At 40.3% G+C, this 24,986-nt stretch overlaps 1 protein-coding gene across 1 annotated transcript; it reads right to left on the minus strand.

Annotated features, from left to right (window-relative positions):
- Positions 1-8,256: 8,256 nt before the first annotated feature.
- Positions 8,257-19,417, minus strand: LOC308694913 (extracellular calcium-sensing receptor-like; the record flags this gene model as incomplete). Its single annotated transcript, XM_081372725.1, has 6 exons — positions 8,257-9,152; positions 9,246-9,369; positions 17,127-17,348; positions 17,613-18,446; positions 18,738-19,035; positions 19,191-19,417. 6 exons carry the CDS (start codon positions 19,415-19,417, stop codon positions 8,257-8,259), a joined length of 2,601 nt encoding a protein of 866 aa, XP_081228851.1.
- Between the last annotated feature and the right edge of the window lie 5,569 nt (positions 19,418-24,986).

Below are 24,986 nucleotides of genomic sequence, written 5' to 3' on the forward strand. Positions count from 1 at the left end.
AACAATGTTTAAAAAACTGGTATGAATTTTTGACGGTCACTTTTTATACCACATTTACAACAATATTTGTCAACTTAGAAATATTTTAAATAGTTAAATTTAAATATTAAATGTTACACCTAAATATTAAATGTTACACCTAAATGTTAAATGTTAAATCTAAATGTTAAATCTAAATCTAAATGTTAAATCTAAATCTAAATGTTAAATCTAAATCTAAATGTTAAATCTAAATGTTAAATCTAAATCTAAATCTAAATGTTAAATCTAAATCTAAATGTTAAATCTAAATCTAAATCTTAATGTTAAATCTAAATATTAAATCTAAATCTTAATCTAAATGTTAAATCTAAATATTAAATCTAAATCTAAACGTTAAATCTAAATATTAAATCTAAATCTAAATGTTAAATCTAAATCTTAATGTTAAATCTAAATATTAAATCTAAATATTAAATCTAAATGTTAAATCTAAATGTTAAATCTAAATCTAAATGTTAAATCTAAATCTAAATGTTAAATCTAAATGTTAAATCTAAATCTAAATGTTAAATCTAAATGTTAAATCTAAATCTAAATGTTAAATCTAAATGTTAAATCTAAATCTAAATGTTAAATCTAAATCTAAATCTAAATGTTAAATCTAAATCTAAATCTAAATGTTGAATCTAAATGTTTCAGGTGAAACTAAATATTTAACAAATATGCAAATTCAAAATGGCGGTAATCGGATTTAGATTCAACATTTAGATTTAGATTTAGATTTAACATTTAGATTTAGATTTAACATTTAGATTTAACATTTAGATTTAGATTTAACATTTAGATTTAACATTTAGATTTAGATTTAACATTTAGATTTAACATTTAGATTTAGATTCAACATTTAGATTTAACATTTAGATTTAGATTTAACATTTAGATTTAACATTTAGATTTAGATTTAACATTTAGATTTAACATTTAGATTTAGATTTAACATTTAGATTTAACATTTAGATTTAGATTTAACATTTAGATTTAGATTTAACATTTAGATTTAACATTTAGATTTAGATTTAATATTTAGATTTAACATTTAGATTTAGATTTAATATTTAGATTTAGATTTAACATTTAGATTTAACATTTAGATTTAACATTTAGATTTAACATTTAGATTTAACATTTAGATTTAGATTTAATATTTAGATTTAACATTTATATTTAACATTTAGATTTAGATTTAACATTTAGATTTAGATTTAGATTTAGCATTTAGATTTAACATTTACCATTTAGGTGTAACATTTAATATTAAGATTTAACTATTTAAAATATCTCTACGTTGACAAATATTGTTGTAAATGTGCTAAAAAGTGACCGTCAAAAATTCATACCAGTTTTTTAAACATTGTTTGAAGCTAAATGTGACAAAATGTTGCTGTTATTTTCAGCGTGAGCCGCTTTACAAACGGCACCCCATATTTGTTTAGCATCAAACAAACAATATAATTATTCCGTACAAGTATGCAATAATTTCAACGAAGGGAAATGCCCAAGACAACGCTGTCACTTTCTCCATGTTTGCAATTACTGTTGCGGTGCTCACACCCGCGCCGTATGTCCTGTACAAAAGTCTGTAAATAAAAGTGCAAAAAACTATCTCTCGACTCCTGTGAATGTATCCCGTCTGGCCGAGGAATTATCTCATCACCCCGATGTCAACTTTATCTGCTATTTATCTACAAATTATCTACTGTCTGGTCTCAAACAAGGTTTCAAACCCGGCGTAGACGAAGTAGTAGACGAACTAATCAAAAAAGAAATCGAATCAGGTTTTATGATCGGCCCTTTCGAAGCACCCCCGTTTGACAAATTTCGTATTAGCCCCATAGGCGTGGCTACCAGAAAATTTTCAGGAAAAAAGCGCTTGATAATTGATCTTCGACAAAATCTTCGACACCCTATCCGAAGCCATATGTTGGATTCTATCCAATAATTACGCAATTCCTTACCTTCTCCATCTGCTCGATGACTTCTTAATCATTTCACCCCACAACGCCATCCCCGCGGCACACCTCCTCACGGTGCAAAAAGTTTTCGCAGAGCTAGGAATCCCGTTAGCTCAGGAGAAAACAATGGGTCCAACTACATCCATCGAGTTTTTGGGCATCAATTTGGACTCAGTAAATTTTCAGGCTTCACTGCCTAAGGAAAAAAATTATTGAATAATTTTAATCGCGTCCAATCTCATAGACTGCCCAAATTGTTCCAAACGCGAACTACTCTCGCTGCTTGGCCACCTAAACAATGCTATGCGCATAATTCCGCAAGGCCGCCCTTTCATCGCGCATCTCCTCGCCCTCGCGTCATCCGTTCACACGCTGGAAGACCAAATTTTTCTATCTTGCGAGTGCAAAAACGAGTTAAGTTTATGGATAACTTTCCTTAACCAGTGGAATGGCTTAACTTTTTTCTACAACGACTTAATCTCTCTCTCCCCCTCGATATCAAACTGTTCACAGACTCAGCTCCCTCGATCGGCTTCGGGGGATTTTACCAAGGACGCTGGTTCGCGTCTTCTTGGCCCCCCCCAGCTCATAGACACTCCCCAGTTTTCAGCCTCCTCTGCCCTTTTTGAGCTCTATCCAATCGTCGTCGCAGCTTCCCTATGGGGGAAAGAGTGGTCAACTAAAAGCATTCTGGTCCATTGTGACAACGAAACAACTGTGCACTGCATTAACAAAGGTCGTTCTCACTCACCTGCATTAATGCCACTCCTCAGACGCCTCATCTGGATCTCCGCTTGTGATCAGTTTATAATAACTGCTAAACACGTTCCAGGTGCACAAAATCAAATCGCTGACTCTCTTTCCCGTTTCTCTTTCCAGAAATTCAGGATACTGGTGCCAGAAGCGGATCCCTTTCCAACCCCAGTTCCTCATTATTCTCAGCTGATCTTCTCATAAATCATCCGCTAAAAACCCTTCTAGACACCTCTATTAATTCTATCCTCCAAGCAGTTTCACCTAGAACCCTCCAAACATATTTCACCGCATGGAAATCTTTCAAAACATTTCACCTCTCTCACAATCTGCCGTTTCCCGATTTTTCTCTTTTAACCGTTACATCATTCATATCTCAACTTAACAGAGTTAAAGGTCTCCAAGCCGGATCCATAAAAAGCTATCTAAGCGGCATTAAATTTTTCCATAAATTAGTCTACGGTAAACCTGCCCCCACCATTAATAACTCTCAAACGTCCCTTCTCAATAAAGGAATTCAAAGAACTCATCCCACTCGCCCGGATACCAGACAACCTATTACAAGTGACATACTCACCAAATGTATTGCAACACTCTGTCTCGGTTACCATTCCACCAACACCGCCCGCACACTAGAAGCAATGTTCATCCTAGCTTTTTTCGGTTTTCTCCGCTGCTCCGAACTAACAATCACATCTAACTTTGACACAAATATCCACCCTACAATTTCAGATTTACAGGTGGTAGATAACAAAACCATATCTTTCTTCATTAAACAAAGTAAAACTGATCGAGCTAAAAAAGGTCACTTCGTTTACATTTTTAATCTGCCAACTCCCATTCAACCGTACCATTCTCTTATAAATTACCTACAGTATAAACGTTCCATGTTCAAATCTCCACTCGATCCACTCTTCGCAGACGACTCCAATCATCCAGCCACGAGATTCTGGTTCCAAAAACATCTTAACCCTCTGGGGTCGGCAAACGCGCCCGCGCGTTTTGCTGGATTTTCTTCACATTGTAGCACAATAAACTTAAATTACTCTGTCATTTATGGTCATACAGAAAAAAGAAATATAAAAAAAGAATCTCTGATATTTCTACTTTTGTATGTGTCCACTTACAATCAAATTAAAATATTGTGCTTTTGTAAAATAAAGAAAATAAACAGGGTGTGCTTTCTGCCTCCCCGTCGCGGTGAACTTTTTTTTCTTGAGCACGTCTATAAACTGAAACCAAACTCAGCGAATACTTGTCACACATTTATGAGCCATATACCTTTATAAACATTTAACCCTCTGGTGGTCTTTATTTGTGTCTACACTCAAGTTTTTTGGGGTCTCTAGAGACCCCAGACAATAGCATTTAATTTTGTAACAAGATAATAGTTTTTTTTTTTTTTACAAATGTAATTTTATTCTGTTTGTTAATGTTTTTACTCAACATTTGTGCAGTTTTTGGAGAATTTATGACATTTTTTAAATTTCTATAAATAAATAAATAAATAAATAATAGCCTTTTTACAAAAAAACAGCATTTGATGTAAAATTCACTTTATAAAAGACCCAGATTTCTAACTTTCATTCATGGGGATAACATGGATAATTTTAAATGGTTTAATGTAACATTTTTGCCCACTTTTTGGAAAATGCAGTTTTAAAATAAAAAATAATAATTTTAACCACTAGATGGCTATAGAGCTCCAGTATATGCTATTTGCTATTAGACTACCTGAAAGATATCTTTTCACAAGTTGGATTCAGTTGGATTCATATCTAAATATTATAAAATCACAATTATAACAAAAATAAAATATTTTTGTCAAAGTTTAGCATTTTTTTGTACCCTGTGTGTGTGTGAGAGAGAGTGTGTGAGTACACATTGTCGGTGTCAGTGTCACCACTTTATATTTGTGTTGGTTCTGCATTTTGGATGATTTTATTTGACAAATTATAGCCTTACAAATGTGTGTGTGTGTGTGTGTATGTGTGTGTGTGTGTGTGTGTGTGTTTGTGTGTGTGTGTGTGTGTGTGTGTGTGTGCACATTTTCAATGTTTCAGTGTCACCAATTTATGTTTGTGGTGGTACTGCATTTTGGATGATTTTATTTTACAAATGATAAGAGAACAGTTTTTATAGTCTCAAAAATGTATTCCTCTATATGTGTGTGTGTATGTGTGTGTACACGCGTGTTGTGAGCAATATAATTTAGCATTGTGGATGTTTTTGCATTGGTGGAAGTGTGCCACTTTATTTGTGCCATTTCTGTCGATGTGTTCTGCATTGTTTCTGATTTTGATGATGAATTTTGTCTATTTTGATTTCGGGGTCTCTGACCACGAGTGTCACAATTTTTGTCACGCTAACATAAAAACAGATATCATTCCAATTTAATTTTTTTTTGTAGATCTAGAAAGTGTTGAGAGCCGTAGAAGGTTTCATACCATTTGGACAAAGGAAACATTTTTTTTTAATTTGAGCAAAAGTCATTTGGGGTCTGAAAAGACCCCGTAAACCATCAGAGGGTTAAGTGTGTACTTTTAAATGATCAGATTCAAACTGAAAACAAATATTCTCTGTTTAAGTAATTTGTATAAAACCAACAAGATGTCCAGTATCTCAAACACTTGCTCATTATTTTTAATTTGACCACGCCCACGCGCGCAAAAGAGATTCACATGCAAATCTCCACATGGAACGCGAACGCGCTCGTTACCTCAAAAACAAAGCACGAAAAAACTTCACAAGTCTCTGCTTTTCGGCGAGTTTGGAAGACGCGCCGTGAGCTTACATTGAATTTACCTCAGAAGAAGAAGAACGCGATTTGAAGACAAGAAAGATGTAAGGTAAGAAATTCTTACATATTAGTTTGTTATTGTTGCATAAATTTCACATTGCAGTTGAACTGTTGCTAGATATATGGTGAATATTATAATATTTAGACCCGTGTTTACTGTTACTGTGTTTGTGGATATCTGCTCAAACGTAGATATGTATATGGTAACCATAATGTTTCATATTTTGGAGCACGATCGCGTTTGAATATATCATATTTTGGAGCGTGATCGCGTTTGAAAAGCAAAACGCACCAAACGGCTTCATATTTTTACTATTATCTCATTTCATATCATCATAACGAATGGAAACATTTGAAGTAACATATGATAATCAATATATTTTTCTCTAGCTTAGGTGTTACTGAAATCTTTTGGAAGATTTACTGTTTTGAAGCAGGAGACTGAGACGGATCCATGTGCAACGTTTTATTAATGGTAAGGTGAAGGTAAAGGGTTAAGGGGATATGAGGGCAGGGTAGCTGGTTCAGTCCGTTCTCGGTGGTCAGGCAGGCTTAGTTCAGGGCTGGCAGCACGAATCGAAGTCGGGTCACAGGCAGGGGTTCACTTGGCAGGCTGCACAGAATCAGAGTCGTTAGGACAAGCAGGGTTTCAGAAATCAGCGAAGGGTTAAATAAATAATCCAGAGAATGCTCAGTCATGCAACACAGTAGTGGAACAATACTTCGCAAGGAACACTGAGCCAACGAGCCAGATATACGCTAGAGCTCAGCGTTCATTGCGAACAGGTGCATAGATCATCAGCGCACAAATGATGCATACTAGGCCAAGTATGCATACTCAGTATTCAGGGGACGGCGCTCGAGACTGAATAACGGGCATGTCACTGGGCGCCGTAACATTTACAGGCTGCTATAGGTTATTGTTATTATTATTTTATGCAGCACTGCACATAGCCTATGCCTACAAGGCACAACAAACCTGGTGTTCATTATATTATATATTGTTGGAAACATTGTGTGTGTGTGTGTGTGTGTGTGTGTGTGTGTGTGTGTATTCTGTGAATTTTAAAAAGCAATTTTAACCAGAAAAATCTCAAATTTATTCCCAAATTTGTGCAGGCCTTTCTCTTGATACCAGTATGTTCACTTTTTTTTTCTTTCAGGGCCCAGATGCCACTGAGTCCTGCTGACTTCAACATTCACATGAGTCTCTGTACATGAACATGGTAAAGTGAAAATCAAACACCTTGGAAATGAAAGGTATGTACAATGTTTTTAGGAATGGCACAAAGGTCTCTGTCATTCTGAGCAACCTTGCACAAAGAATGAGGAGATTTAAAAAAGAATGGCTTTTTGATTGTTTGGATTTATTTACACCTGCTGCACTCCATTCATTGTCACTCTCCAAACCAATTTTCAAAACCATTTTGGCTCGCCGTATTCACGCCCGCTACAATAATTATATCTAAAATACAGTGTATTTTTACAAACAATTGCAGGCTCCCCCGTTCGCACGCAGTGATGGCTCCCCGTTCGTGGGCCGGGCTCAGTCCCCCTTCCAAAGCGCCAGTCGAGCCCTCCTGTTCGAATTGCAGTGAGAGCCTGCCTGTCTTAGTCATCGCCGGACGGCTGCGCTCGTGTCGCCGTGTGGGCTCCCCGTTCGTTGGGCCGCGAAGGGGTCTATTCCCATGTCCCAGCGCCCTTCGAAGCGCCGGTCGAGCCCCCCGACCGAGTTCAGCGGGCGCCCTCCGTTCGACTGCTGGCGGGGCCAACCCGTCCGATGCCGCGAGCATCCAAGCTCCCGTTGGATGCTGCGAGGGCCCTCCCGGTCGAAAGGCTAAACTCGTTCCCAAATCACGCTCGTAAAAATCTTGCGTCGTACTCGAGCTGACCGTTCAACTGCTGGCGGGGCTTACCCGTCCGATGCCGCGAGCATCCAAGCTCCCGTCGGATGCTGTGAGAGCCCTCCCGGTCGAACGGTCAAACTCGTTTTTTGCAAATTCCTTCTCGTGCCCTTCACTTTTTTGGGGGGTTAATTTAACTTCATTTTATGATCGCTGTCCTGCGCTTAAAGAAGCTAAATTGAAGATATCTTTGAGTTATGATCTTTGATATTTGAGTTATGACTAGTCAATCACCAGTTAACGCTATTTTGAATTATATATTTTTACTATTGGTAATTCAATTACAGATATCTTTAATAGAATGATGCCTAGTACAAAATCAATTATAGATAGTAATTTAAATGAAAAGTTGAAAATTGTCAAAATATAAATGCTTATGTGTAATGCATTACGCATATATAACTTATATAAAATAAATATAATAAATAATTAGCAGCAAAAGCTGGGCAATTTTGTTACTAAAATGCTTTCACTGTGAACTGCTTTAATTTTGAGCAAGAAATTAAGGGAAAGTGGCTTTATTGCATCAGATATATGTAACATTTCCTTATGTCTGAGGTTTAGTTTAGGTTTGTGATCTCTTCCCAAGAATAAAACCTACTCCGGAGCATGTTAGTACAATTCTTAGCACAATTCTTAGGTTTAATAACTGGTCAACTTATATGGGTTATATTAATATTTTTGCTAAGGAACAACTGTGGACTATCCCTGTAAGTAAGAGCATGGCGTGAGTGAATTGTGCACACGTTCAGCCCTGTAAGCATTAATCCTGTAACCTGATGAACTAGACTTGAATAAAAAAGTACTATTTTTTCATCATATGCTTTTTGTCATTTCTCTCAGGTTTCAGAAGTACAATATAACACTTAGGAACAAATATACACAGCAAGAGACCAAAGGCAGAAGCTAGAATAGCAAAGACATGGACAGCAACCATATACTTTCCACGGGAGCTCACATAAACTGGAATGAATGCTATCCACACAGCAAAAAATATAAGCATGCTAAATGTGATGAATTTAGCCTCATTAAAGTTGTCTGGTAGTTTTCTGGCCAAAAATGCTAATAATAAACACAAAGAAGCAAGGAGGCCAATATATCCTAACACACACCAAAAAACAATTTCAGATCCTACAGCACATTCAACAATTATTGTTGCACTCATGAACTTGGTGTTATATGCAGCAACAGGAGGCTTAGTTCTTAACCACACGATGCAAATAAGTGCTTGCACAAAAGTGCACAAGATTACACTTGATCTTTGTTTAGCAGGGCCAAACCACTTCATGACATTACTACCAGGGAGGGTGGCCCTGAATGCCATTAAAACTACTACAGTTTTTGCCAAGATGCATGAAATACAGAGAGTAAAGCTGATTCCAAAGGCTGGATACCGAGTCCGGCATAACCAGTCAGTGGGCTTCCCTATAAATGTCAGGCCAATCAGAAAGCATGCGCAGAGGAACAGGAGGAGAAGGAAACTTAACTCCATATTGTTTCCTCGTATGACTGGTGTTTTCCTGTACATTATAAACACACCAAGCACTGATAATGCTGCACAGGCCCCGAATGCTGAAACTGCCCATAAGATTATTCCCAAAGGCTCCTGAAAGGACAAAAACTCTAATGTTTTGGGAATGCACTGGTCTTGGGCTTGGTTTGGCCATGTTTCCTTTGAACATGTCAGGCAATCATTTGAGTCTGGAAAATTTGGAGGAAAGGGGAAGCATAAAACACAGATTTTTCCTTCTTCTCAGAAAACCACTAAGAGATGAACTGTGAAAAACTTCACACCTGTTTCATTACTGATCTCTCCTTCAGCACACGGTATGCAGTCGAAGCAGCAAACTGGCTTTCCTTTTTGCCTGGCCTTCCTGGAGCCTGGCATACAGCTTTGACTGCACAATGATTCTGGTTCCTAATAACCACAACAGAACAAGCAGTAGAATAACGCTACATTTACTTAACTCTTTGTGTAGGGACATTTTGACAGAGAACCATAATTTATGCACAATTTTCTAAATAACTTAAAATGTTGCAGGATAATCTAAATCAGGGGTGTCAAATTATGCTGCTGGAGGTTTCTAGCGAGTCAGAAGTCCTTGGGCCTGCCCCAATACCTACAGGTGCTGGTCATAAAATTAGAATATCATCAAAAAATTTATTTATTTCAAGAATTCAACTTAACAGGTGAAACTAATATATTACATAGACTCATTACATACTCATTACATGCAAAGTGAGATATTTCAAGCCTTTATTTGTTATAATTTTGATGATTATGGCTTACAGCTTATGAAACCCACAAAATCAAAATCCCAGAAAATTAGAATATTACATGAAATCACACAGTAATTACACAGTAATACCATGGTCATTGAACCAGGTTTTGGTTCTTTTGGCAGTGTGGGCAGGTGCAAATCCTGCTGGAAAATGAAGGAAGCATGAAGTGCTCTGAAAATGTCCTGGTAGACGGTTGCGTTGACTCTGGATTTAATAAAGCACAGTGGACCAAAGTCCTCTTTTCTGATGAGAGCAAATTTTGCATCTCATTTGGAAACCAAGGTCCCAGAGTCTGGAGGAAGAATGGAGAGGCACACAATCCAAGATGTTTGAAGTCCAGTGTGAAGTTTCCATAGTCTGTGTTGGTTTGGGGAGCCATGTCATCAGCTGGTGTTGGTCCACTGTGCTGTCCACTCAACGCAGCCGTCTACCAGGACATTTTCAGAGCACTTCATGCTTCCTTCAGCAGACAAGCTTTATGGAGATGCTGACTTCATTTTCCAGCAGGATTTGCACCTGCCCACACTGCCAAAAGAACCAAAACCTGGTTCAATGACCATGGTATTACTGTGTAATTACTGTGTGATTTCATGTAATATTCAAATTTTCTGGGATTTTGATTTCATGGGTTTCATAAGCTGTAAGCCATAATCATCAAAATTATAACAAATAAAGGCTTGAAATATCTCACTTTGCATGTAATGAGTCTATATAATATATTAGTTTCACCTGTTAAGTTGAATTCTTGAAATAAATCAACTTTTTGATGATATTCTAATTTTATGACCAGCACCTGTATACTTGCAGTCTTTGCAGTTGAGCATTTGTTTACTTTCAAAATACTATTTCCTGAATTTGGCCCAGTTGTTCAAGTGACATGAAGACTGCAGTGTTGCAAAAATACAAGCTTTTTTTTAAAAGAGCTTAATTTACACATTTTTATTTTAAATGGGTCCTTTTATGCTTTATCACTTTTTCAACTTTAGTTAGTGTGTAATGTTGCTGTTTGAGCATAAAAAAAGTTCCCTTTCAAGGGAACTCGCGTTGCGTCGAAAATGACGCTATGGGGAACGCTTTGCGTGATGACGTCTTGAAGCACATGTAAAATCAGTCCAATGGTGTGGCGGAACGTCAGAGGCGGGTGACGTCACATACCAGGAAACTATAAAAGCCGGCCCGAAACAGAAAACGAAAGCTTTCTGAGTCTTCAGTTGCGCTCTGTGTTGAAATCTGTCCTTGTTATTTGGTGTTGTCTGTCTATATATATATATTCAGTTATGGCGAGCAAGCAGCAGTTTAGAGTGTGTGTCCATCCCTGCCCGCGTTATTTAACGGGAGGTGACACACACACTCTTTGTGTTGTTTGTTTGGGAGAGGAGCATGCCCAGTCAGCACTCGAGGGTGGTGACTGTGTGCATTGCTGTGCGCTTCCATTGCGGACGCTCCGATCCCGTTTGGCTCGGTTCAATCCCGACCACGTTCCCCAGGGCTCTGGTCCCGCTGTTGCCGAGGCACAGCGGCGATCTCAGACCTGGGGTTCGCAAATGGATCTATCAGTGGATGTTGAGACGGGCTCTGCCTTATCTCAGCAACCGTCTGATAGATCCAGTGCCTCTTATCAGGGTGTGGAAGCACGCGCTGCGGTTTCTTCCCCCCCGATGGAGGCACCAATGCTGCAATTGTCCAGCTCTGAGGAGGTGGACGTTGTTAGTGTTGACGCTGGGTCTGAGGATTCGCCACCTCAGTCCCATGCATTTGAGGAACTGCTCGAAGTAGTTACAAGAGCGGTCGACAGATTATCTATTGAGTGGCCAGAAGATAGGCAGGACGTTCGCTCGAAAAGTAAGCTCGACGAACGCTTCCTGCCATCTCGTGCACAGCCTCAGCGCAGAAGCCTTCCGTTTTTCCCCGATCTCCACACCGAGGTGTCGAGATCGTGGGGGAAACCCATGTCATATAGAGTTTATAGTGCACAAACATCACACTATTCATCCATCTCAAACTATAAGCAGCATGGTTACGGGGAGATGCCGAAGGTGGAAGAGACGCTCGCGAGCTATCTCTCTCCAGCAACGGCATCCTCCCTGAAGGCATCTGTATTACCCACCAAACCAGTTAGAATGACTTCATCCCTGGTTAATAAAGCTTATTCCGCCGCTGGCCAAGCTGCAGCATGTTTACACACTATGTCCTTGATGCAAGCATACCAGGCAGAATTATTGGGTGATTTAGATGAGGGCGGGGGAATTGGTCCTGATACAGTCACTGAACTGCGTAAAGCCACAGATTTGTCTCTCAGGGCCACCAAGGAGACGGCTAAATCCATCGGCCGCTCTATGGCAGCCCTGGTGGCCACTGAGAGGCATCTGTGGCTCAATTTGAGTGAAATTAAGGACAAAGAAAAACATTTTCTTCTTGATGCTCCGGTTTCTACATCAGGTCTATTTGGTGATGCTGTAAATAGTGCTGTTATTAAGTCTCAAGAAGCTTCTAAGCAGGCAGCCACACTTCAAAAGCTTCTCCCCCGCCGTTCTTTCTTTGAGGCTGCTGAGCGGGAGCAGCCTCACTCATCTAAAAAGAGTGCTGAACACCGTGCCACTCAAAAACAGAGTGTGTCCTCCCGTGCTCCCCCACAAAAATCACGGGGACACGGAGGGCGCGCTCAAACCCAGCAGTCTTCGAGGGGTAAGACGGATCTGCGGACCGTCATTATCGCCAAGAAGGCTGCTGGGAAAAAGTCCTGACGTCCGAGGGCTCAGGACAAATGAGGGTAGTCCCCCCCGAAGCAGAGCGGTTAACACCTCTTTTTACGGTGCCCGTCTCTCTTCGGTACCCTCAGGGGACCGTTCTGCCAACCCTGCCACCTCCGGTGTTACAGGGCGCAGCGGTCTCCGGCGAGCACATATCTCAAGGACCACCCGGAAACGTAGTGGCCTCGGGATGCCCGCCCCCTCTGAGGAGGGTGTTAGAGCAGTCTGTTCAGTCGTTCCCTGCCGGTGCGCCGTTACAGGGCGACGAATTGACTACTCAACAACAACAAAATCCAGAAACCTGTCTCGAGAGGCTGGTACCTCTAGTAGAATCTTTGACAGCGTGGAAGCTACTGTTAAATGTTTCTCGTTGGGTCCTGCAGACCGTAGAAAAAGGGTATCAGATTCAATTCAAAAGACGCCCACCTCGGTTTATGGGGGTCCTGCCCACAGTGGTGGGCCCCGAGCAGGTTCTGGTTATGGAACAGGAAGTAAACACTCTGTTAGAGAAAGGGGCCATAGAATATGTACCTCCCTCCAACAGGGAAACTGGGTTTTACAGCCGGTATTTCATAGTTCCGAAAAAGGACGGGGGATTGCGTCCCATTTTAGATCTTTGAGTTCTGAACGAATCAGTCATGCAGCTCAAGTTCAAAATGTTAACATTGAGACAGATCGTGCCACAGATCAGGTCCGAGGACTGGTTTGTCACGATAGACCTCAAGGACGCGTATTTCCATATTTCCATCCGTCCGTGTCATTGGAAGTTCCTGAGGTTTGCTTTCGGGGGCAAAGCATACCAATATCGTGTTCTTCCATTCGGCCTAGCTTTATCACCCCGCACTTTCACCAAATGCATGGATGCAGCTCTGGCGCCGCTGCGCCTCCAAGGTATTCGCATCATGAACTACATCGACGATTGGTTGATTTTAGCTCAGTCGCATCAGTTGGCGGTTCAACATCGAGATGTTGTTCTCGCCCACATGAAAGAGTTGGGGTTACGGCTGAACGCCAAGAAGAGTGTGCTTTCTCCACTCCAGAGGACCACTTTTTTAGGCGTAGTTTGGGATTCAGTGTCGATGCAGGCGCGCCTGTCACCGCCACGTATAGAGTCCATCCTTGCAGCTGTGAAAAGTGTAAAGCTAGGCCAGCTACTCACTGTCAAACAGTTCCAGAGACTGTTGGGTCTCATGGCAGCAGCTTCCAACGTGATACCTTTTGGACTGCTGCACATGAGGCCCCTGCAGTGGTGGCTCAGGACCAGGGGGTTTTCCCCGAGGGGCAACCCATTTCGCACAATCAGGGTCACGCGGCGATGCTTACGTGCCCTGGTTATGTGGAAGAAACCTTGGTTCCTGTCCCAGGGCCCAGTGTTGGGAGCTCCTTGTCGTCGCAAACTGCTAACGACGGATGCTTCCCTCACGGGTTGGGGAGCGATCCTGGAGGGTCGCTCAGCTCAAGGTCTGTGGGAGGACCATCATCGTTCCTGGCATATCAATCGCCTAGAGATGTTAGCTGTCTTCCGGGCTCTGAGGAGCTTTATCACAGATCTCAGGGGACACCATGTGCTAGTACATACGGACAACACGTCGGTAGTCGCCTATATCAACCACCAAGGGGGTTTGCGCTCGCGCCCGTTATCCAACTTGGCACGCCATATCCTCTTGTGGTCCAAGGGGAAGTTACTGTCACTCAGGGCAGCTTACATCCCCGGGGTCCAGAATATAGGAGCAGACACTCTGTCGAGGCAGGGGCCGAGGCCCGGGGAATGGAGGCTCCACCCCGAGGTGGTGGAGCTGATATGGAGGGAGTTCGGCCAAGCACAAGTGGATCTGTTTGCGTCTCGAGAGACTTCTCACTGTCCACTTTGGTTCTCCCTCACGCATCCAGCTCCTCTGGGACTGGATGCTATGGTTCAGACGTGGCCGAGGCTACGTCTGTACGCCTTTCCCCCAGTTGCTCTGCTCCCGGGAGTTCTGGAGAGAGTTCGCAGGGACCGGGTTTGCCTGCTTCTGATAGCCCCGCGCTGGCCGGGCAGAGTATGGTTTCCCGATCTGGTCTCCCTCCTCGACGGGCATCCTCTGGAGTTACCCGTCAGGAGAGACCTTCTGTCCCAGGCAGGGGGCTCAATATTTCACCCCCGCCCAGAACTGTGGAACCTGTGGGCTTGGCCTCTGAGGGGGCCCAGCTCATAGAGTCAGGTCTCTCAACTGAGGTTGTTGAGACCATTCTACAGTCCAGAGCTCCCTCCACGAGGAAACTTTATGCCCTGAAGTGGAGAGTCTTCACTTCTTGGTGTAGTGACCGTCGGTTGGACCCAGTTAACTGCCCAATTGGTACAGTGCTGGAGTTCCTGCAGGACCGGTTCACAGCAGGTCTAACCCCGTCCACTTTAAAGGTTTATGTGGCGGCCATTGGTGCTTACCACATTCCTTTGGGTGGAATGTCTGTGGGTAAAGACCCTTTAATATCCCGTTTCCTTCGTGGCACTTGGAGGCTGAGGCCTGCAGTTCGCTCTAGGGTTCCGCCATGGGACCTGTCCATTGCATTACAAGGCTTGTCCCTGGCCCCCTTTGAGCCCATTGAGGAGGTTCCTGAGAAGTTTTTAACGCTGAAAGCTCTTTTTCTTCTTGCTATTTCCTCTCTCAAGAGAATAGGGGATCTCCAAGCGTTGTCGGTGGCTCCGTCATGCTTGGAGTTTGCTCCGGGTATGGTTAAAGCGTTTCTTCATCCAAGACCGGGTTATATTTCCAAGGTCCCCACTAATGTGGCTAGACCTATTGTTCTGCAGGCCTTCTGTCCTCCTCCCTTTCAAAATGCTGACCAGGAGGCTAATAATTTGCTTTGCCCTGTGCGGGCGTTAGACGCGTATGTCCACAGAGCTGCCCTGTGGCGAAAAAGTGATCAATTGTTTGTGTGCTTTGGGTCCCCTAACAAGGGAGGTCCAGTGTCTAAGCAAAGGATGAGCAAGTGGGTGGTCGAGGCTATCTCACTTGCTTATGAGGCGGCCGGGCAGCCTTCTCCTTTGGTTGTCCGGTCACACTCTACTAGGAGTATGGCGGCCTCTAAGGCTCTTATATCAGGAGTGTCTTTACAGGACGTCTGTGATGCGGCAGGCTGGTCCTCACCGCACACTTTCGTCAGGTTTTACTCTCTGGATCTAGACTCTGCTCCAGGGTCTCATGTTTTGTCTTCCTAGTGCTGCTCTACAAGATTTCACACAGTACAGACATTTGTAGCTATGGAGGCGTTGGTATAGACGTTCCCCATAGCGTCATTTTCGACGCAACGCGAGTTCCCTTGAAAGGGAACGCCTCGGTTACGACTGTAACCTCGGTTCCCTGAAGAGGGAACGAGCGTTGCGTCGCCTTGCCATATCTCCTTCATGCCTGTCAGCTCGACTTCAGACTCTTACGAAGCTTTCGTTTTCTGTTTCGGGCCGGCTTTTATAGTTTCCTGGTATGTGACGTCACCCGCCTCTGACGTTCCGCCACACCATTGGACTGATTTTACATGTGCTTCAAGACGTCATCACGCAAAGCGTTCCCCATAGCGTCATTTTCGACGCAACGCTCGTTCCCTCTTCAGGGAACCGAGGTTACAGTCGTAACCGAGGCGATTTGCAAGCTCAAAGTTCACTCCAAAGGGAGATATTTTATTTAAAAACCAAAATCAAGTTTTTAATGCTGTTTATATGACTAGTGGTGTTTTTAATATGGTTTAAGACAAACTATGTGTACATTCATAAGTCAACACCATTGATGAGTATTTTCTCCTTAAAACTGCAGTGAACCAAAGACAGTCTCAAAAACGCGGTTTGAAATCGTTGGTGTTTCTGACGTCACAAACTACCTTGTAACCAATCACGTCAATGTGTGGTCCTTAACGGGTGGATCTGTGAACTGGTGTGAGTGAGTGGAGGCGGGGCTAATATTTAAATAATCTCTGCCCATCTCCAATTTTAAGAGCATACAAGTTCTTGAACATTATGCATGATGTGATATGCTTAGCATCAAAGCGGCATTAGAGATACTGTGGATTTAGTGTACATCAAGGGCACTGATCTTTGGCATTTACCAGACCTTAGACCAGGGATAGACAACCGGTCCTGGAGGGCCACTGTCCTGCAGAGTTTAGCCTCAGCCCTGATAAAAACTCACCTGCCTGTATCTTTTTAGTAATCCTGAAAACACTGATTGCCTTGTTCAGGTGTGTTTAATTAGGGTTGGAGCTAAACTCTGCAGGACAGTGGCCCTCCAGGACAGGAGTTGTCTATCCCTGCCTTAGACAGTCTTGCACACTTACTTCTTGTTATTGGCCAAAACTGCAAGTGTGGGTATTGGGCTAGATCCCTTGATTAGCTGGTTCAGGTGTGTTTAATTAGATGAGACTAAACTCTGCAGGACAGTGAGCCTCAAGGATCAGGATTGAACACCCCTGATCTACATAAAACAATGAAAATGTACTCATGTATAATATATTAAAATGTGTATGTGTTTAGTATGAAAAGAAAATCAACAGTGCATTTCCATTTAAAATTATGAAACTGGATGCTTCTTAGTTCAGCAATAAACATTAAGTAGAGATGAAGAAAAAGCAAACATAGTAAACAATATCTGGTGATGAGTGGGATGGCACACACCTTCTCTCCTCTGTGCCACATAATTACTGGCTCATCTATTATTAGGTCCTTGTCTTCTTCAAGGGAGGCATCATAGAATCCTACCCTCACTAGCTGAAGGGAGCCGTCAGACACTCTTTGCCAGTTCATCAGATCGTAGGATGCAACTGGATCACCACTATTATCAAATCTGACCTCTTCCCCTAATGTTGTGAAATGTGTTCGTTTCATGTAGTGCAGGAGCTAAGGTGAAGGTTGGGAGAAAGGATAATGCAAAGTAATGAACACATTAAAATACATATATATATATATATATATATATATATATATATATATATATATATATATATATATATATATATATATATATATATATATATTAGAGTTTTTTCCCTTATTTTTGTATAATTTAGCCATTGCTAAAATACTTGCACAATAATAATTAATTAGTAACACATTATCAGAGGAGAATGTAAAATATAAAGTAACACACGCACACACACACACCTGCCATGGCAGAATTTGATACAGACTCCCACATGTCCCATTTTGAAAGGGGCCCTTTCCTGGGACACATGTACTCATGTCATGTAGTGCATGTGCTATGAGATACACAGCCTTATAAACATTGTAGGACACTCTGAGTTGTGACACATCTGAATAAGGAGTGTACACATCATTCAAACTCTCATTGCCATTGCAGGGTGGCCAGTTCTGTGCTGCTTCTCCATGTACATGGGTTTTTAAGAACCCATTCAGCCGACAACGGAAAGTCTCTTCCCAAAACTCAGATAGGAAATGGGACGTCTGAGCAACAGAAACACTTACTCTTCTGAGGTAACTGCCAAAATGTGGGATATCAGCTCTCCGTATGGCAAACCCCAATGTTCCCTTTAATAGATCACCAAAATCCTCCCAGAGGGCTTTTGATGTGGCCCAGGCCTCACTGGCAATCCACTGTAGATGAGTAACATTTTGCCGTCTGCACTCTTTCAGGATACCATGCAGATATGAATCCACAGAGAAGCTTATTATGACAGTGGCAGAAGAAGATTTTAAAATGTTCACGAGTTCCTCTGCTGCATCTTGCGTCAGTGCAACAGGATAAAGGTTGACATAAGCAGGACAAATATTAAATTTTTCTGACTCTTTCAGGAAGAGCTGGATGGCAAACCGAGCATAGTCTGTATCCACACCGATCAACCCGACCCATGTCCAATGAAAATAATGAACAAGTTTTACCAAAGCTTTAATTTGAAATAAATCACTTGCCATTGTTCGCATGAATGCTGGAAACTCTCTCTTGTTACTGAGACAGGAACAGGATGCAAAGTAGCTCACCTAAAATATGAAAACATTAAGATTAGCAGTGCAGTAGCAGTACAAGGCAACATCTTTATCAACATAACATTGTATATGGACCAAAATTATCAATATTTACATATAATAAATTATAAAAACATGCAAATGTATGCATGTTAATCTAAATGATACAGCATCATGCATCATGCATCAATACATCATCACAATTTTCATTACCAAGAAAAATAAATTATATTATTGTTAATAAAATAATATTTTAAATATTAATATATTCTGTATATTTTGTAAATTTAATATATTTTGTTTTACTAAAGGTATTTTGAAGGAGCTTAGACTTCTCAGAACAGCCATGGATATTCCTGATGATGCCTCTCCCACAATTACAGGGCTAGGCTGCTTTTGTGTGTCTTCACAGTTTTGTCCACTGTCCCTCTCTGGCTGTCCATTGACCAGGAGAAGAGACCTCTTGACAGATACAGGTATGTCATCACCGCTGTCTCTGATGTGGTAGCCCAGAGATAGGTTCGGCAAAAGGTCTTGCCGCTGGTTTATTTCTCTCACAGCAAAGATCATTGTCTGCATCCACCTCAGTGCTCGAGGGGTAAAGCTGCAACAGATTTCAAAAACACTGAATGAATTAAACAACTGCAATGCAGTAAACAAAAATGCATTTTCTTTTAGTTCAGAGAGACTAAGAACAATTTTTAACAATTGTATTCTTTCACAGATCATCTATAAGAAGAAATATAAAACACAACACACAATTTATACTTAGTAGGTTTAGGTTTGGTCCTAAAAGAAGAAACCAATGATACAGGACTGAAATGCAAAGGAAATAGCCCTCCCAAAACCACATCCCCCCCCTGGTAAAATGTGTATGTATCGTCATCTCCCTGATAGATGCACCTATCTTTATTTTTATATTGACTCTGCACACCAATACACAACAGAAACCAAAGTGTGAGGAGGGTGACATAAAATAGTGCCATAACTGAATTATAATCTGGTGTTTACAGAATTTATAAACAATCTGTGATTGAGGGATGGCCTTAAGCTTGGTATTTTGTATTTTCGTTCATTTCATTGTAGCTACTGCTCATGTATAAAACATTTTGCAGGGGATAAAGTGTAATATAAGATTCAATTGTAACTGTGCGAGGAGCATACTATAAGTAACAGCAATGACCAACTTATATAATTATTTTATCTACCATATGTTATTGATAATGCAACTATTTTTGAATAATATCTGATATGTGTAACTTGTCACTAATAAGTGTTTCCATCTGGGTTTTTTTTATTTTTTATTTTCTCACCTCTCTAAGCAAGTCAAGTCAAGTCATCTTCATTTATATAGCGCTTTTAACAATGTAGATTGTTTCAAAGCAGCTTTACAGAGATAAACGTAGAATTTAAGGTAACAGAGATTGTTTTGGCTTTATAGCGTTTTTTTAATAAAGCTATTTTCCAGCTAAAGTTAGTTTTGATTGATTCGCTTCCGTCGCAACGATCATTTGTTATTAAATTAGGGGCTGCCAAGACGACACCATTCTCTCTACACAGACTTTAAACGCGAACCTGTGATAAACGCTGATGGCGTTCACATGAGCATTAAGAATTGGTTTTATAGTTATGTGCGTTTGAATATATGTGCGCAGGTTTGTAATTGCCTACAAACCAAGCCTAAACAAAGTATTGGTCTTTCCTTATAAATTTTGATACAGAATTTTATTTTATTTTATCACTTTGGGGTAGGTACGCGGAACGAATTTCCCGAAAACGCTTTATCTGTAGAGTGGTAAAGGGATCCTCCATAGGGAGAGACTAGTTGGCACTTCAGCACTGCGTTGTCATCGGGTCCAGGCGAAGGTCCTTCGTCAGATCTGGATACGGCCTGGATCCGGCAGGCTGCGGGAAAACCTCGGGATAAAAAAAGACACTAAAATTAGTGTAGATGCCATTCTTCTTATGATGTAACAAGTACATCAGGATTTATGAGAAGTGTTCCCGGTTCTGGCTGACCTAATCTATGCAGCCTAACATTGAATTATAGAAGTCTATAATGTGTTATGTGTATGCTAGGTCAAAGATATGTGTTTTTAGCTTTGAACTAACAGAGTGTGTCTGCTTCCCAGACAATGTTAGGAAGACTGTTCCAAAGTTTTGGTGCTAAATAGGAAAAGGATCTACCGCCAGCAGTCGATTTTGATATTCTAGGTATTATCAACTGGCCGGAATTTTGAGATCGCAACAGACGTGAAGGACTATAATGTGTTATGAGCTCGCTCAAGTACTGCGGAGCTAAACCATTTAGTGCTTTGTAAGTAATCAGCAATATTTTAAAATGTATACGATGTTTAATAGGGAGCCAATGCAGTGTTGACAGAACTGGGCTAATATGGTCATACTTCCTGGTTCTGGTAAGAACTCGAGCTGCTGCGTTTTGAACTAGCTGTAGTTTGTTTATTAAGCGTGCAGGGCAACCACCCAGTAGAGCATTACAATAATCTAGCCTTGAGGTCATGAACGCATGAACTAATTGTTCCGCATTTGTCAATGAGAGCATATGGCGTAATTTAGATATATTTTTAAGATGGAAAAATGCGGTTTTACAGATACTAGACACGTGACTTTCAAATGAAAGGTTGGTATCAAAGAGCATACCCAGGTTCCTAACCGACGACGAAGACTTAACAGAGCAGCCATCAAGTGTTAGACAGTATTCTAGGTTATTACATGAGGAAGTTTTTTGTCCAATAATTAGAATCTCTGTTTTTTCAGAATTTAGTAGTAGGAAATTACGAGTCATCCAATTTTTTTATATCAGCTATGCATTCCGTTAATTTTGTGAATTGGTAAGTTTCGTTAGGTTTTGAAGAAATATACAGCTGAGTATCGTCGGCATAACAGTGAAAGCTAATTCCATGTTTCCCAATGATATCTCCTAATGGTAGCATGTACAGAGTTTCTTCAGACCACTAAGCACAAGGTAACTTTGAGCTGCCAGTATCAATCAACCGGAGACTTTATAATATGAGTTGTTAGGACATGACATTTATACTCCTTTAAAGTAACTCCTAGTTATTTGATTTGATGTAATATTGGAGCCTGTTCTTTGAATTGTCATCTACTGTGTCACAGCAACTGCCTTATTTGATGTAAACAGAATTAGATTGTAGATTTACAAGTGGAGGTGTTACTGGTATTTCCCAGGTGATGCTCCTTTCTTACAAGAACACAGAGTTTAACTTGGGGAAAAAAATAACATAATAATTTACTGTATATTTTTTATAAAGTGAACTCTTCCTAACATTTCTACAAACAAATTAACTAAGATCTTGACAACACTTTAGTTGTTTATCAACACAGTGACCATCAAGAAATAAAGGAAATTATATTAGGTTAATACCTAAGAGGTGCAAAGCAAATTTAGGTGCCTGTATTTGCGGTTATAAATGTTCATTGTAAACATCCATGATAAGGACTTACCTAGCTATCATCACATAAAGACTGTGTCTGTTCCCCGAATTTGGAAATCCAAAAAAAACGTTTCAACCCATCTAAGGTTAAAAATTTAATTGATGTTCAACAAATAAAAAACAGCTATAATACAGATGAGCAAATTATAAAGCTTGGGTTGCTGAATATTCGATCCCTTACTTCAAAATCACTTATTGTTAATGATATGATTACTGACTATAATCTAGATGTGCTGTGTTTGACAGAAACCTGGCTAAAACCAAACGATTACATTACTTTAAATGAGTCCACCCCGCAAGATTACTGTTATAAACATGAACCTCGTTTGAAAGGCAAAGGGGGAGGTGTTGCTGTAATTTATAGTAATATTTTCAAAAGCACTAAGAAATCTAGTTTTAAATATACTTCTTTTGAAGTGTTGGTGCTTAATGTAAAAATATATAGTGTAAATGACAAATCACGTTTGAGATTTGTGCTGGCTACTGTATACAGGCCACCATAAAGATTTTATCAAAGAATTTGCTGACTTTCTATCAGAGGTAGTATTGGCTGCAGATAAAGTACTAATTGTTGGTGATTTTAAAATACATATAAATAATGAAAAAGATGCATTGGGATTGGCATTTAAATACATTCTGAACTCTATTGGAGTTAGACAACACGTGTCAGGACCTACTCATTTTCGTAATCATACTCTAGATCTAATATTATCACACGGAATAAATGTTGATGCCGTTGAATTTCCGCAGCAGAGCGATGACATCTCAGATCATTATCTAGTCTTGTGTAAATTACATTTAGCCAAGGCTGCAAAGCCGACTCCGTGTTACAAATATGTGAGACCTATCACTTCTGCCACTAAAGATTGCTTTTATTGCTTAATAATCTTCCTAATCAGTTTCATCATCTCAGCATCCCGGATAGCTTAGAAGAACTCGATATTGCAACAGAAACTTTTAACTCTCTCTTTTTCAGCACTTTTGACACAGTTGCTCCGTTGCGCTTAAAGAAGATTAAAGAAAATAGTCCGATGCCGTGGTACAACGAGCACACTCAGGCACTTAAGAGAGCAGCCAGAAAAATGGAGCGCAACTGGAAGAAAACAAAACTAGTGGTATTTCACATTTCATGGAAAGAGAGTTTGATTGCATACAGAGAGGCCTTAAAAGCTGCTAGATCTGCTTATTTTTCAACCCTATTAGAAGAAAATAAACAAAACCCTAGGTATTTATTTGAAACAGTGGCTAAACTAACGAAAAAGAAAGCTTCAAGCCCAGAAATTTCCAAGCAATACAGCAGTAATGACTTTATGAACTTCTTCACTTATAAGATTGATAATATCAGGGCCAAAATTATAACTATGCAAACATCTACTACAGTATCACATCAGGGAGTGCACGGTAGTCTCCCTGAGGAAAAATTCGATTCATTTATTGCTATAGGAGAGGAAGAATTCGCTAAACTCATTAAATCATCTAAACATGAAATCGAATAAACACTAAATCGACAACATGTATATTAGACCCTATACCGACTAAGCTACTGAAAGAGATGCTTCCAGAGGTCACAGATCCTCTCCTTACTATCATCAATTCATCTTTGTCTGGATACGTACCAAAAACCTTTAAGCTGGCTATGATTAAACCGCTTGTTAAAAAAACGCAACTTGATCCTACAGAGTTAGTCAATTACAGGCCAATCTCGAATCTACCCTTTCTGTCAAAGATACTAGAAAAGGCAGTATCTTCACAACTACAGATGTGTCCTTTAAAAATGCGCGTCTCAGAGAGAAGAATGCCGCGAGCACTTCCGAAATTCTGCTGGATCCTGCAGAAGGGGGATTAGGTGTTGGACGCAGGAAATACTAAAACCTGTAGATGGCAGTCGTGTTTCATGTAGGCCATACTGACGACAATACTGTATGTGTGGTCGACTTCATGATGATCATACTGTATGATATTGAAGTAACATGACAGGGATTCTCGGTGCTTTGGCAGTACTTTGATGTCATACACATGCACGCTTTTTGGCAAATGTTTGGTTGGCGAAGTTTTCTTTTGCCAGTTACATAAACAATCACATATTCTTCATAAAAATCCGACTCAAACACGCATCATTTGTCTTTTTTTTTTTTCTGTGTACTTACAGTAGAAGAGATGTGATGTATGATAACTGAGTCTTATAACACAATAATTTGCGAAGACCTTTGAAGAGACCGAGAGCATTTGCACAATATCATTAACTAGCTTATCTAATTTTACAGTTCCTTTTTGCATCTGAATGTTTTTAATAGCTTTAACATGGTTGTAATGCGCTTTTCTGCATTACTGTACAGTACTTTTTATATTATCATGTTTCCCTTTACATAGGCGTCGATTTCGGTGGGGACAGTGGGTACGCGTACCCACCAGATTTCGTCATGAGTCATTTTGTACCCACCACTTTTAACTTCCGTCCATATTAATTTGACTTTTGGTTCGATTTTTTTGACCGATTTGTTCGATTTTTTATGAGGAGCAATATGAGAGAGAAATTTGGTAATCATTGTCTGACCAAACAAAAAAACATTATAATATTAATTTTATTTTATTTTTCGTGTTCGCATTTATGAGGGAAAAAACAACGTGTCAGTTCTCTGTTACGGACGTGAGCGCTCTGAAAGCGGCACTAAAAGACTGCTTTAAAACTTTCACAGAGACCTCAAACAGAACAGCTGCCTTTCTTTAAATTGAATTTCATTTTGTATTAATTATATCTTAATTTTAATCAATGTTTAAAGTAAAAGTAAATATAGCAGAATCACGACATGGAGGCGCCGGCGAGTGAACTGGAGTTCGTCTCATAAATGAACCGAAACTCAGCGTATAATACACATTCACATTCACAGCGTATTTAGACACATTTAGACGCATTCATAATCATTACTTTTACTGGTTCTTGTGGCAAGCTTTATGCCTGCGGTCGTGCGCTTGAGTGTGGCTATATTACGTAAACGCTCATTATCCTGTAGGCTATACAAGTAATTAAATTAATATAAAGGGGCGATTTGTCCACGAATGACTTAAATGAACAACTAGC

This window comes from Scardinius erythrophthalmus (assembly GCF_964197995.2).
Source record: "Scardinius erythrophthalmus genome assembly, chromosome: 8".
Lineage (NCBI taxonomy): Eukaryota > Metazoa > Chordata > Actinopteri > Cypriniformes > Leuciscidae > Scardinius > Scardinius erythrophthalmus.